This window comes from Thamnophis sirtalis, unplaced genomic scaffold (assembly GCF_051295495.1).
Source record: "Thamnophis sirtalis isolate CommonGarterSnake01/CBP01778 unplaced genomic scaffold, rThaSir2_p1.2 scaffold_6, whole genome shotgun sequence".
Lineage (NCBI taxonomy): Eukaryota > Metazoa > Chordata > Lepidosauria > Squamata > Natricidae > Thamnophis > Thamnophis sirtalis.
The window spans coordinates 70,870,100-70,884,247 of NW_028261386.1; the positions used below are offsets into that span (position 1 = coordinate 70,870,100).

The window sequence follows — 14,148 nt, forward strand, 5'->3', positions numbered from 1 at the left end:
GGAATCTCTCAGTAAATGGGAAATGATCTACTTTATCTTATAATAGTCTTAAGAGATGTGAGCACTTTATTAATCATTATGTAAACCAGTATTTTTTTATAAAGTTCTATTGATAAATTTGTCAAGTTTATTTCTGAAAATGCATTAGTTTTCAAAGCAAGATTAAAAAACATAAAAACTAAGTACTGCAGGAAAAAGATTAAAGGATTACAGAAAACTGTTCTCCACCCACCCCCATCCAGAATTTATGTTTCATTTAGGGGATTTGTTATTTGGCCAAAATAAATCAATGCAGCTGATTCTTTTTCATACATTCTGAACCAAAACGCCCTGTTAAATGTTATTTTAAGTTTCTCGCTGGCATTTTCTTCTGTGTGAGCTTCTACTGGATCTTCTTCACTGGGGCTGAGCTCAAAAAGTTGCTGATTTATGATCTGAAAGCAAAAACAAAGATAGTAAATCTCAGTCAGTAGAGCGTAGTGCTAAGATTATAAATGAAAAAAGCCCAATTAATGAAAAGGTATTTTAAAAGCTAATAAAAGAGGTTTGGAAATTTGGTTTTTAAAAAAAGTTGTATGTTTGTAGAAGGCTTTCATTTCATATTTTTTTTTCATTTTAATTTATTTGTATGCCGCCCTTTTCCCTGAAAGGGACTCAGGGCGGCTCACAACTCAAAGGGAGGGGAAAAACAAACAAAGTTACCAAAAACATAAAAACCATGCATAATTAAAAAAGCACAACAGTCATACCATTCGAAGTGGGGCAGCGAGTCTTTAGCCCCAGGCCTGTCGGAACAGCCAGGTTTTAAGGGCTATGCGGAAGGCCTGGAGGGTGGTGAGGGTACGAATCTCCATGGGGAGTTCGTTCCAGAGGGTCGGAGCAGCCACAGAGAAGGCCCTCCTCCGGGTAGTCGCCAGTCGACACTGGCCGGCTGATGGAATTCGGAGGAGGCCTAGTCTGTGGGATCTAATTGGTCTAGTGGAGGTAATTGGCAGTAGGCGGTCTCTCAAGTACCCAGATCCAATACCATGAAGGGCTTTGTAGGTGACAACTAGCACCTTGAAGCGTACCCGGAGATCAACAGGCAGCCAGTGCAGCTCGCGGAGGATAGGTGTTACGTGGGTGAACCGAGGCGCACCCACGATCGCTCACGCGGCTGCATTCTGGACAAGCTGAAGTCGCCGAATACTCTTCAAGGGCAGCCCCATGTAGAGCACGTTGCAGTACTCCAGTCTGGAGGTCACAAGGGCACGAGTGACTGTTGTGAGAGCCTCCCGGTTCAGGTAGGGACGCAACTGGTGCACCAGGCGGACCTGGGCAAATGCCCCCCTGGTCACAGATGACAAATGGTGTTCAAAAGTCAGCTGTGGGTCCAGGAGGACTCCCAAGTTGCGGACCCTATCTGAGGGGTATACTGTTTGACCCCCCCAGCCTGAGAGGTGGAACACTTGGCCAATTAGTAGGAGGGAAGCACAGCAGCCACTCGGTCTTATCTGGATTGAGTACAAGCTTGTTAACCCCCATCCAGTCCCTAACAGCCTCGAGGCCCTGGCACATCACGTCCATCGCTTCATTGAGTTGGCACGGGGCGGACAGATACAGCTGTGTATCGTCCGCATACTGGTGGTATTTTATCCCATGCCGTCGAATGATCTCGCCCAGCGGTTTCATGTAGATATTAAAGAGGAGGGGGGACAGGACCGAACCCTGCGGCACCCCACACGTTAGGGGCCTAGGGGTCGATCTCTGCACTCCGACCAACACCGACTGCGACCTGTCCGAGAGGTAAGAGGAGAACCACCGTAAGACAGTGCCTCCCACCCCCACCTCCCGCAGTCGTCACAGAAGGATACCATGGTCGATGGTATAGAAAGCCGCAGAGAGGTCAAGGAGTACCAGGATGGAGGCATGACCTCCATCCCTGGCTCTCCAGAGATCATCGATCAATGCGACCAAAGCGGTTTCCATGCTGTAGCCAGGCCTGAAACCTGACTGGAAGGGATCTAGATAACTGGTTTCCTCCAAGGACCGCTGGAGCTGAAAGGCCACCACCTTCTCAACAACCTTCCCCACAAAGGGGAGGTTGGAGACTGGACGATAGTTGTTTAAGATGGCTGGATCCAAAGATGGTTTCTTCAGGAGGGGTCTCACCACCGCCGCCTTTAATGCGGGGGGAAAGACCCCCTCCCGAAGGGAGGCGGCAACAACCGCCTGGATCCAGCCCCGTGTCACCTCCCTGCTGTTAACAACCAGCCAGGAGGGGCACGGGTCCAGTACACATGTGGAGGCACTTACAGCTTTCATGGCCTTGTCCATGTCCTCAGGGGTAACAGCCTGAAAATCAATCCAGTGATGTCCTATCAGATTATCCCTTGGTGCCTCAGCTGGTTCTGTGGGATTGGAGTCCAGGTCCGGCCGAAGCCGAGCAACTTTATCCGCGAGGAATTGGACGTAGTCCTCAGCTCTGCCTTGCAAAGGATCGCTCGTATCCCTCCTATTTAGGAGGGAACGGGTTATCCTGAACAAGGTGGATGGGCGCGACTCAGCGGAAGCAATCAGAGAGGCAATGTATGTTCTTTTTGTCGTCCTAATTGCCCGGATGTAAACTCTGACGCTGGTTGTTAAAAGTGCTCGGTCTGACTCGGACTTACTGGATCTCCATCGATGCTCTAGGCGTCTCTTTCGGCGCTTCATCTCCCGGAGTTCCTCAGTAAACCAAGGGGCCCTCCTGGATCCACTGCCTTGGATCGGCCGTAAAGGCGCAATCCGGTTAAGAGCCTCTGTCGCTGCTGAATTTCAGGCAGCAACCAGAGTCTCCGCCGGACTGCAGGCGAGAGTATCAGGAATAACCCCAAGCTCCGTCTGGAAGCCCGACGGGTCCATAAGTCGCCTGGGGTGGAACCACCTGGTCGGTTCCTCCTCCCTACAGTGGGGGTTTGGTCTCCGAAAGTCAAGCCTCAGTAGGTAGTGGTCCAACCATGACAGGGGTAAGATCTCACTACCCCTCAGACCAAGGTCACAACTCCACTGCTCCGAGAAAAATATGAGGTCGAGCATGTGACCCGCCGAGTGAGTTGGGCCCTGGATTACTTGGGTCAAGCCCATGGCTTTCATGGAAGCCATGAACTCCTGCGCTCCATCAGAGTGAGCGCCGATAGAAGGCAGGTTGAAATCCCCCAGAACCATAAGCCTGGGAAACTCAACTGCCAACTCGGCTTATATGGTTTGTGCCACAATTTATCATCTCTCCCCCCGCTTCCCTCCCTCCCTCTATCCATCTATCCATCTATCCATCCATCTATCGCTGGCTTAGGAATTCTGGGAGTTGAAGTCCACAAGTCATAAAAGGGCTATGGTTCCCTATCCCTGATATACTGTATATTATCTGCCCTTGGATATTGAATACATGGCCCAAACCGATAGATTAGCATGCTTACAAAGAGCAAAGGTCAACAACAGCATACCTTTCCAATGGTCACATTACTACTGCTTAGCAATCTGAGATTGGCTTCTTTTCCAAGCAGATTAGGCATCCCCTGTTTCCTAAGGAGTTCTTGAAGGTCGAATATGCTGTTAAAGGACACCCTTGGGAAAGTCAAGTGGATTTGTCTGCAGAAGAAAGAAAGAACGAAAGAAAGAAAAAAAGAAAGAAAGAAAGAAAGAAAGAAAAAAAGAAAGAAAGAAAGAAAGAAAAAAAGAAAGAAAAAAAGAAAAAAAGAAAAAGAAAGAGGAGGGGAAAGGGCAAAGCACAAGATTATGAAAGAGTTGTCACTTCATACTTCAGTTGTCAGTCCCTATCATTGTATTTTTTCTTTTATTGTTCTCATTGTTGTTTGACAAATTCTAAAAAATAAATAAAAATAAATAAATTCCAAGAAGTGCTGGTTATGGGCTTCTGGAGGATTTAGGGTTGGATTTGCCACTGAGATCACCTATAAACTGGAAGGGAAATGGGACTTGGTTGCTTCTCTCTTAACAAAGGGAGTAGTGGTTATCTCTCATCGAGTGTAGGAGGAAGGGAGAGTGCCCCTTTCCTAAATATGCACTAAAGTGACAACCATGCCAGGGTCTATATAAAAAAGGCACCCAAATTCAGACATGACACCTGTGCTTGCTCCTTTCCGCTCAAGCACTTGATCCCTTTGTATAATGTCCTCTAAAAGTGTCTCTTTTCATCAAGATGAAGCAAAAACAACACTTTCCCTAAAGTAACTTGGCAAATATCTACTTTGATTTTGTATCTATTTGGAATTCTGCACAGAAATGCTACACAGCTCCCTTTCTGTGTTGTGCACAAATAGTTTGTTCTGTGGTGTATTAAAGGTCCCTTCTCTTAATCATATCAGCTTAAACTGCCACCACCTGATTAATTTCTTATTCTTTTTGGTGTCTTGTATCTAGGTACCCAAATCAATGCAGGACAGATTACAATGCCATTCTTGAGTGGATGGATACTCTCGTAATATATGGGCTTGAATCCTAAAGAAAATTATGGTTTGGAATAAAAATAAATATAGGTGATCCTGAAGTTACAATCAGTGACTGTTCACTGAAAAAAGTGATTTAACGCTTTCATTTTTTACACTTACAACCATTGCAGCATCCCCATGGCCACGTGGTCAGAATTCACATGCTTGGCAACTGATTCATATTTATGAGGGTTGCAGTATCCCAGGGTCATATGATCACCTTTTGTGACCTTCTGACAAGCAAAATCAATTGGGAAGCCAGATTCACTTAACAACTGTGTTACTAACTGAACTGCAGTGATCCATTTAACAGCTGTGACCAGAAAGGTAAAAAAATGAGGCAAGACCAACTTAACAACTGTCTCACTTAGCAATAGAAATTTTGGGCTCAACTGTGATTGTGAGTCAAGGTCTACCTATATTTGGAGGATATTTAAATACTGAGATAAATTCTAAATTCTGTGATGCCAGAGATGGGCCAGGTCCCCATTTAGTCCAGTCTCGTGATATTTGAGTGTCACAAATTACATATCCCTGGTACATAATAACAGAATAAGAGAGTTGGAAGGGACCCTAGAGGTTGTCTAGTCAACCTCCTGCTCCGGCAAGAAACCCTTTACCATTTTAGACAAATGGTTATCCAATCTCTTGTTAAAAACCTCCAGTGTTGGAGCACCCACAGCTTCTGGAGGCAAGTTGTTCCACTGGTTAATTGTTCTAACTGCCAGGAAATTTCTCTTTAATTCCAGGTTGTTTCTCTCTTTGATTAGTTTCCAATCCGTTGTTCTTGTATGAATGGTAAGATGAAAACTAAACTTTAACTTCTCCATCAATTGGAGAATCTCATACCTAGCACATCTGGACTCTCCCTGATTCTACAAAGATCTTCTTAGAATAATAGAATTGCAAGTGACCATTTCTGCCATCATATCCCACTTTCCGCACTGTGGAAGAATATAAATTAAAGCATTCCAGAGACACATGACTGTCTAGCCTGAAGAGGAGACAATTATCCACCACCTCCTTGGGTAATTGGATCTACTATCAAACTGTTCATATTGTTATGAAGTTTTTATGGGTGCCTAGTGTTATGATGAATGTGTGAACGTACTTCGATTTCAAGCCTTGGAACCATTCCAAAGAAGGTGTCAAAGAATATTGATCATCGCTATGTAGCTGATTGCTGTTGCTAGGCTGTAAGAGCAGCAAAAATAAACTTTTGCTGAGAGGAATTTTGACAATGGAAAGTCCTGCATGGTATTTATGCTTGAAGACTCCAGTTACTGTCATCATAGGAACAAAGATCTTAGTTTGGGAATCAAGCCAGAATTCTTGGGGTTCTTTGAGTGGGGACGCTCCGTTTATTACAGCTGAAAAACAAATGAAAAACAAATGAAAATATGGTTAGAAGAAACTAATTGTTTTCCCCTCTTTGGCATAAAAAGAATACAGCTGAATATTACATGCAATGTACAGGGCGGGGCATAACCTTTTCCTAGGGGGTCACAGCAACACTTGTAATAACAACACAAATAATTCATACACCATTCGAAAGCCCATCAAAAACTGAGTTTATTGACACGATTTAATAGTCAGTATGACCACCATTAGCCCTTCGAACAGCATTCAAACGAGGTGGATAAGAACACAACAAATCTTCAAACAGTTCCGTTCGATTTTCCAGATTTTTCAACACAGTTTCCAAATTCATTCTCAAAGTTTCAACCGAAACAAATTTAACATTTAATAGCTCATTCAATTCAGTTTTTTATGGGCTTTAAAATGAGGTGTCGTGGAAGTTGTAAACTGCTGTCGATCTTGCTGTGACCCCCTAGGAAAAGGTTATGCCCCGCCCTGTATATTTATCCCTTTATTCACTACTCTTCTTGCAGAATTTAACCAAAGGAACTTATAACACAAAACCATAAAACAGTAAATCAAAACTGGCAGAATATAAGAGTAGGGAAACTAAATTCAAAGTGTTAAGTGAAGTATTACTTTAATTAATTGTGTGTATTGCTTTTGATTATGAGCTGAGAAACCTTAAGAGGCTCAAAAATATGCACTATATTTCCCCGCAATTAAAAATCTGCTTGGGAAACTGATCTTCAACAAGTATCCTTTGAAACCACAATAGATGCTCTAAGAATCTCCAGAAAGTCCTTATACTACAGGAATAGAACCACTATACTTTTCTCCTATAAAGGTTTCTCACACACTGCAGTCATAACCTTTTAAAAATAGCATAACTATTTTCTACAATTGTATCCTATGAGCAGTCACACAAAACCAGTTTGGTGTAGTGGTAAAGGCATCAGACTATAAAGACTGTGAGTTCTAGTCTCACCTTGGGTGCCAAACAGCTAGGTGACCTTGGACTGGTCACTTTCTCAGTCCTAGGAAGAAGCAAGCAAGGACAAACTACTTCTGAAAAACCTTGCCAAGAAAACTGCAAAAACACAAAAACTAATCCAGGAAGTAATCAGGAGTCAACACTGACTCGAAGGCACAAAAACAAATATAGACTTGGCTGACTCTGGTATGAGAGATAACCAGATCATATGATTCCCCTTTTCACAGTTGCAGGTCACAATGACTAATTCCTCCTATCCCCTTTTTCAGAACAATATATATCTTCCAAGCAACTCTCTTCCCCATCCCGAGATTCCTTGGTGAGGAATGGGAATATATTCTAATGGTGAAAAGATAGGCATCTAACACACTATATCTGAATGCCCATTTAATCTGTCAGAAGTTAATTTTGATAAGAGGGAATTATGGTAATAATAAGGGTTATTCAAGTTATATTCTGTGTTACAGACCTGATGAACACATATTTTATTACACAGTCACTACACTAACCCATTTTAACAAATGGACAAAGTAGTTATTGCATTATTTTACAAGTTTCAAATTATACAATTGTATCACAGCGGCCAGTTGTTTCGCTGGATTTGGCATTGGTTACTAGTCGGGCCCCATCCAGGGGCCTAGGACTTCGTAACGTATTTTCGTAATATGCGTGCAGATCCAAGCAGTGCGGCTTTTTGCATTTGACTGATGGTGATTTTGTCAATTTTTAACTGTTTTAAATGTAATCCCAGTGCTTTTGGGATAGCACCCAGTGTGCCAATTACCACTGGAATTACCACTGCTGGTTTGTGCCATAGTCGTTGAATTTTGATTTTTAAGTCCTGGTATTTTGTGATTTATAATTATTATTATTATTATTATTATTATTATTATTATTATTATTATTATTATTATTATTTTCCCCCGATCTGCTCCTTTCTAAGATTGTCATTGGTCTTACTCTGTGGCAATTCCCTGTTAGGTACCTTTGAAATGAGTGTAAGTTGTCAACAGCAGGGTGGTTTCCTGATCAATGTCAGCCAGAAGACCCTTGATTCTGTGTGCGCTCTTGCTTTCGACAAATGCATTTATTTGTTTTGCTGCCTCTGTGGGGTTGGTGAAATCCACAGCTCGAATGTGGAAATTAACATCTGGAAAGGCCAATTCATGGACAAAAGACTCAGATAAATGGGCACCAGGAGCAGAGAAAAGGCACAACAGCTTGGAGAAAATCAGTCCCTCTGTGTCCCTGAAGCGTAAGGGAGCATTCAGGATGATCTTCAGGGCAAAGAGAACTTTATGTCCATCTATTTTGAAGGTACAATGTGAGTCACTGGATGGTGGGTTAAACCCTAATAAAATCTGCAGATTGGTTGCTGTTTCTCCAGAAGCCCCTAAATAAATGGATAATAGAGACTCGTATATGAATATAGGAGAGAGGATAATATTGCTGTTTTCATGTATTTTCTTCAGCTCTTTGTAAAAACGGGCACCAAGAATAGAAATGGGGTCTTTTAAGAAGTTCACACCCAGGCGTTTCTCTTCTTCCTCACTCTTGTTCCTCAGACTCTCTTCATATGTTGAAGTGAAATGGGACTCAATTGAGAGGGGAACAAACGTCTTCACCAGCGGTTCTCTTTCTCCCAGCTCCTTGCAGCTGTTGGCATTGATATTGTTAAAGTCAACCAGGAAAAAGGGGTGAACATATACCCGATCGCAGCCTCCAGTGGTAAGGTACAGAAGAACACATAGCAAAATGACTCCAAGTTTCATCTTGACGTGGATCTTCACCTGTGTCTGTTTCAGAAAGAAATAATTACAACTGTCATCAATGGATATTTTATGGATTTTGGGCAGGCTTTCCTTTTATTAAATAGAAATTAATGTATGTACTTAGGAAGCATCCATTAGCCTACATGGAAAATTTGCCATTATCCAGCTGTGTTTCTATAATTCATTGAAACATAAAGTATTTGATTGCATGTTACTACAGTGTGATGCACTGTGTTATAAAACTGAGTTTAATTATGTATAAGCATGTTTAGCAAATCTAGACTAGATTAGACTAGAATAGAACAGAACAGAACAGAATAGAATAGAATAGAATAGAATAGAATAGAATAGAATAGAATAGAATAGAATTCTTTATTGGCCAAGTGTGATTGGACACACAAGGAATTTGTCTTTGGTGCATGTAGTCCCAGTGTACATAAAGAAAAATGAAATAGAATACATTCATCAATAGAATTATATATTCCATGATACAATACTATATTGGTTTTTCCGGAAGACATTTCCAGAGATGGACAATTGCAAGACCTTATTCCTTTTTCCTTTTGGCATATTATTTCATTTTACATCAGCCTTGCATAATTTTTAAAATATATTCTGTTTAATAGGGACACCTTTAAAAAAAACACTTTTTCTCACTAACTGCTGTTTGAAAAGATGAAGCTGCCATATACAGTCCTTAAGTCCAAAAGCAACTATGCAGATCTTACCAAACAACAATAGACTACATTTAGGTTTTGCTTAGCATACTGTATAAACTCCGCCAGTAATGGCTTTGACTTATTTATTTTCACTTGAATGAACAGCCTTCTTTTGATTTATATAAATGCTCACGTAAGAGGACTTACTGATCATGGCTTGTGAGTTAGTATTAAACATGCCTCAAACAATATGTAAAACAATCCTTCCTAAAATATCCCTTCTAATGTTGCATCATGAAGACAAGGGATTGGTGATGACCAGCTAGAACTACAATCTGGCTTACTCAAGCTCTTCCTGCACATAACTTTTAGCCAAGTACATTCAATTTGCATGAGATTGAGTTACACATTAGCCTCTTTCTCGCTGAATGGCATAGAGGAGTACTAAACATGGAACTCAACATTTGCCTATCCTCTCAACAGATCTTCATGTGGACGTCTTTCAAGGCAGTCCTAATATAGACTAACCTAATTAAGATTACAATTATTACCTGGAATTAAAAATAAAGCTAAAGGCTCCCCTCGCACATATGTGCTAGTCATTCCCGACTCTAAGGAGCGGTGCTCATCTCCATTTCAAAGATAAAGAGCCAGCTTTGGCCATCTCCGTGGTCATGTGGCCAGCATGACTAAATGCTAAAGGCACATGAAACACTGTTACCTTCCCACCAAAGGTTTTTCCTATTTTTTCTACTTGCATTTTTACTTTCGAACTGCTAGGTTGGCAGAAGCTGGGCAAGTAATGGGACCTCACTCCATTATGAGCCACTAGGGATTCAAACCATCGAACTGCCGACCTTTCAATTGACAAGCTCAGCGTCTTAGCCACCACATCCCATCTGGAATTAGGTGCCACCAAACTCCATCTTTGTATAGTAGTGGTTTAGAAATAATGGGGAAAAAATGATTTAGACTTTGCGCTCCCTGATGACTCTTTAAAGCAACTTCCTTTTTCCCCACACTAGCCTCAGAAAATATATAGCTGCTTTAAGAAGCCAGTTCATAAAAGTGAGACTATAATAGATGGGCTGCAAAATAATCTGGATGACACTAAATAGCAGCAAAGACTCACCCAGAGATTTGCAGCCTATGTGTGGTATATCCAGTGAAGAACCTCACTACCAAAAGAATGATGTCTAAAATCTTATTTTATATAAAATTTATTGATTTAATCATTGAAGCATCTAACCCTGAGGTGAAGCTAAATTTAATAAAAAATAAAACTCTAAAACAGATTGACCATATATCATTGTTTGTGTAGGAAAATCCTCTCTTTGTATGATGCTGGTAAAAATAGTGTCCATCCACTGTCCAACATTTGGACAATGGTCTGAAGGAGCAAATGGTATCCATTCTATTTACAAGCAAGATGTTATAGTTTCTCAATCTGCACCTCTACAAAAATATGAATATTGATATATGAATTACATTCTTAAAACATATTTTTGTGCCTAATATTCATATTGATATTGGTGATCCAACATGGTACATTGCTTCCAGGACAGGAAAAGCTGCTTCTACTTCTTAAAGCAGTTTTTACTTATTGGGAAAGAAAACAGCAGCCCAGTGCTAATTGAAATAAATATCCTTTTTTTCTTTAGCAACTGCGTCTTTTTTCCAGACTCATATAAAGAGGTCATGAAAATTTGTTTGTAAAAAATGTTAAGAAGTACTCGACCCAATTTCCTTGTGCTTGCTGGGAGGTTCTGGAATTGAAGTCCACACATATTAAAGCTTCCAAGATTGAGAAACATCCGTCTATATCAGGGGTCACCAACCTTTTGGACCTCAGGGATCACTAAATTTGAAATTTTAAATCCTGCGGACCACTAATATGATTTTTTAAAAAGTTGAATAGTATTTAATGCAAATAATTTTTTTGCAGACCGCAAAAATTTTCTCATAAACCACCAGTGATCTACGGACCACCAGTTGGTGATCGCTGGTCTATATCACCTTCTCTATATTTTTTTAAAATATAGAGAAGGTGATATATATTACAGGTGAAGCATACCAACATCAACACAGGAGGAAAAGGGACACAAGAAGGGAAAGTGATACATGCTATGATGTCATAGCACAGATGGTATCAATAGTATAATGGCACACAAACACAAAATGTTTTTAATATGATCATAAGACTCCTCAATTAATAAATTACTATTGCTGCTGCTGCTACTACTACTACACAGTGACATTGTGGCTTGTTATCAATTACTGATGACTGGGAATTTTCATCTTGCCCACAAATATCCTTTTCTTTCTTCCTGTGCCATTTCTTGACTATTCCATATGAGCTGCTTCTCTATAGATTTTATTCTGAAATCACACTTCCTTGTTCACAGAATTTCCAAAAGAGAATGGGCTTTCATCCATATTCATATGTTTTCTCCACTAATTGTCTTACTCTTTTTATTTACGTACAGATAAAAAGCAACAGGGAGGAAAAGATGACTACCTGTATTATTGCCTATTATTCTAGTAAGAGGACTGAGTATCTCAATTATCATAATTTATTCATAGAAGACTCATGCCTCCTTTTTTCATTTAGTAGCTGTAGGAATTATCTCCCCAGAAACCACTTCTACTGCAAATATTTAAAGAACAGCATTTGCTCTCTGTTGACATTTTATCTGGTTCTCATAAAGTTGTATCATTGCACGAAACCTTCAGTTTTATGGGTTTCCGTTTAGTGGACTTTGAACACAATAAGCCAAATCTGCTTTTTGTTGTTTGCTTTGGCACACCCCATAGGCCAGTTTGTGTGTGCATTAAATCCTATTTGGATTTAATGGATATTCTGCTTTAACATGTACTCTTTCTCCCATTCATCCATTAAATTTTAGGGCTATCAGATTATCTAGATTTCTACAGCCCAGATCTGCTAATCATTATTTATTTTTTTCCTTTTGCATCTTTACTTACTCACCCTTTACATGTATTTGCAATCTGGGCAATTTGAAATTATTCCAGGGGTTAATGTACTCTGTACAATCTGTAAAATGAGGGATTGCCGTATTGTTCCACCAGTGCTGTAGTGGTCCAGCTAATGCCAACAGGTTTTATACTGCCATCTGATGGTTAGTGACCCTATAAATTGTTTGTGTAAAACCTCACTGTTTACTTGTGTGCATATAGTTAATTAGTTTTTTATCAAACTTTAAGTTTAGATGATAAAAGTTGCATATGAACTGAGATTTGCATATCACACTAAACTATAGTTAATTTAAACAGGTTTTTGAATATGCTAGAGTAGCCAAGGTTATATATAATATTTTATTTTATTTATTTATTTATTTTTAAATAATTTTTATTCAACCTTTTTAAACTTTAAAACAGCATTTCCAATCCTTACAGTGTTCCGATACCGATATTCATTTTATTTACATTTTTTTAAGTTTTATAGTCTCTTATACATTACATATTATACATATGTGTGCGTATATGTACACACACATACATACATAATACCTTTAACTTTTAGCATTATTTGCTATATTTATACGTATATAGTTTTTCACTTTACTATATTGTTCCTAGGTACTCTTTATGTATTAATTTTGTGTCTAATTTATAGCCAATTGTACCACCTATTCTAGATCTTATAGTATTATGCTTTTAATTCCATGGTTAATTTATCCTTTTCTGCACAGTCGAGCATCTTTTTTATTATCATTGCATTTGAAGGAATGTTGGCTGTGGTAATTCTGGCTGTGGTTATTATATGGAATATAATTAATTGATTTTTCTTGCTTAGGTTTCCTTTTATAATCCCCAATAGAAACATGGGGATAATTTTTTTAAAAAAAATATTTATTTTTATTTATTTGTATCCCACCTTTATTGCTTTTTAAAAAAATAAATTGAAGACAATGAACATATTCAACATACTTTCCTCCTATTTTCTCCACAACAGCAACAGTGTCAGGTGAGTTGTGCAGAGAAAGAATGTCCTAAACTGGATTTCAGAAGGGACTTGAACTCATGGTCTCTCACTTTCTATTCTGGTGCCTTAGCTACTAAGCCAAACTGGCTTGTTATACCATGATTTATTAGAGCTGCTTCAACTGTGTTTGCCAAAAATTGGGCCACCAATGGAAGACAGCCAGATTGTAGGGTTTTCTGTATCTCTTTAATGCCCTATTGCAGTCCTCTCGATTTTGGCAGCCTAGATCAGGTGGCTTTATTATTTACAAACCAGAGTGCCTATAACCATAATATACCATGTTAAAAAAACAAATAGGCACACTGTTTCATGCAAAATCCAACCGCTGTTGCATTTTACCTTATGGGGGAAATAAGGAAAAGCAAGCAAACAGTTACCACAACCTCAATGATTTTGAGAAAAAGAGAATAAACTGCTATTTTTCAACAGGATTTTAAAAAACATTATTTTCCGTCACCATCAATAACAACAGAAAAACCTTACTCACATCTCCGTCCCTTGGGCAAGAATCTCAGGCTGTTTTCTGTGCTCAGGATCGAATCCTGAGGGAGCACTTGGGCTCATCTTTTATCCTCCTGATTGCCTAACCTCAGTTACACATTAGCTGTCCCCTCTGTTCTCTGACTGTGATGGACAATGTTCTGAGAAATGTGTTTTTCCATGTATTGGGAAAAAAGGGGGGGTCCCTTTCTTTCCCAAGGAGGAGAGCAAACATTGACTTAGGTGATCATTTCATCAGATTTCTGTCTGCTCTCCAGTCCTAGTCATTTCAGTATTCTACCTCCACTGTAGTAAAGGTGGCCTGAGAGCTCATTCTCCAGCACAGCTATATTGTAGAGTCAGCATATTGCCCCCAACAACAATCCAGGCCCTCATTTTACCCACCTCG

The 14,148-nt window shown here is 39.9% G+C and overlaps 1 protein-coding gene across 1 annotated transcript; it reads right to left on the reverse strand.

Moving 5' to 3' along the window:
- Window positions 1-43: 43 nt before the first annotated feature.
- Window positions 44-13,884, reverse strand: AGT (angiotensinogen). The gene is made up of 5 exons (XM_014059644.2): window positions 13,747-13,884; window positions 7,808-8,618; window positions 5,581-5,839; window positions 3,465-3,609; window positions 44-434 (listed from the first exon to the last, which is right to left on the reverse strand). Exons 2-5 carry the CDS (start codon window positions 8,592-8,594, stop codon window positions 246-248), a joined length of 1,380 nt encoding a protein of 459 aa, XP_013915119.2. The 5' UTR covers window positions 8,595-8,618; window positions 13,747-13,884; the 3' UTR covers window positions 44-245.
- Window positions 13,885-14,148: the final 264 nt, after the last annotated feature.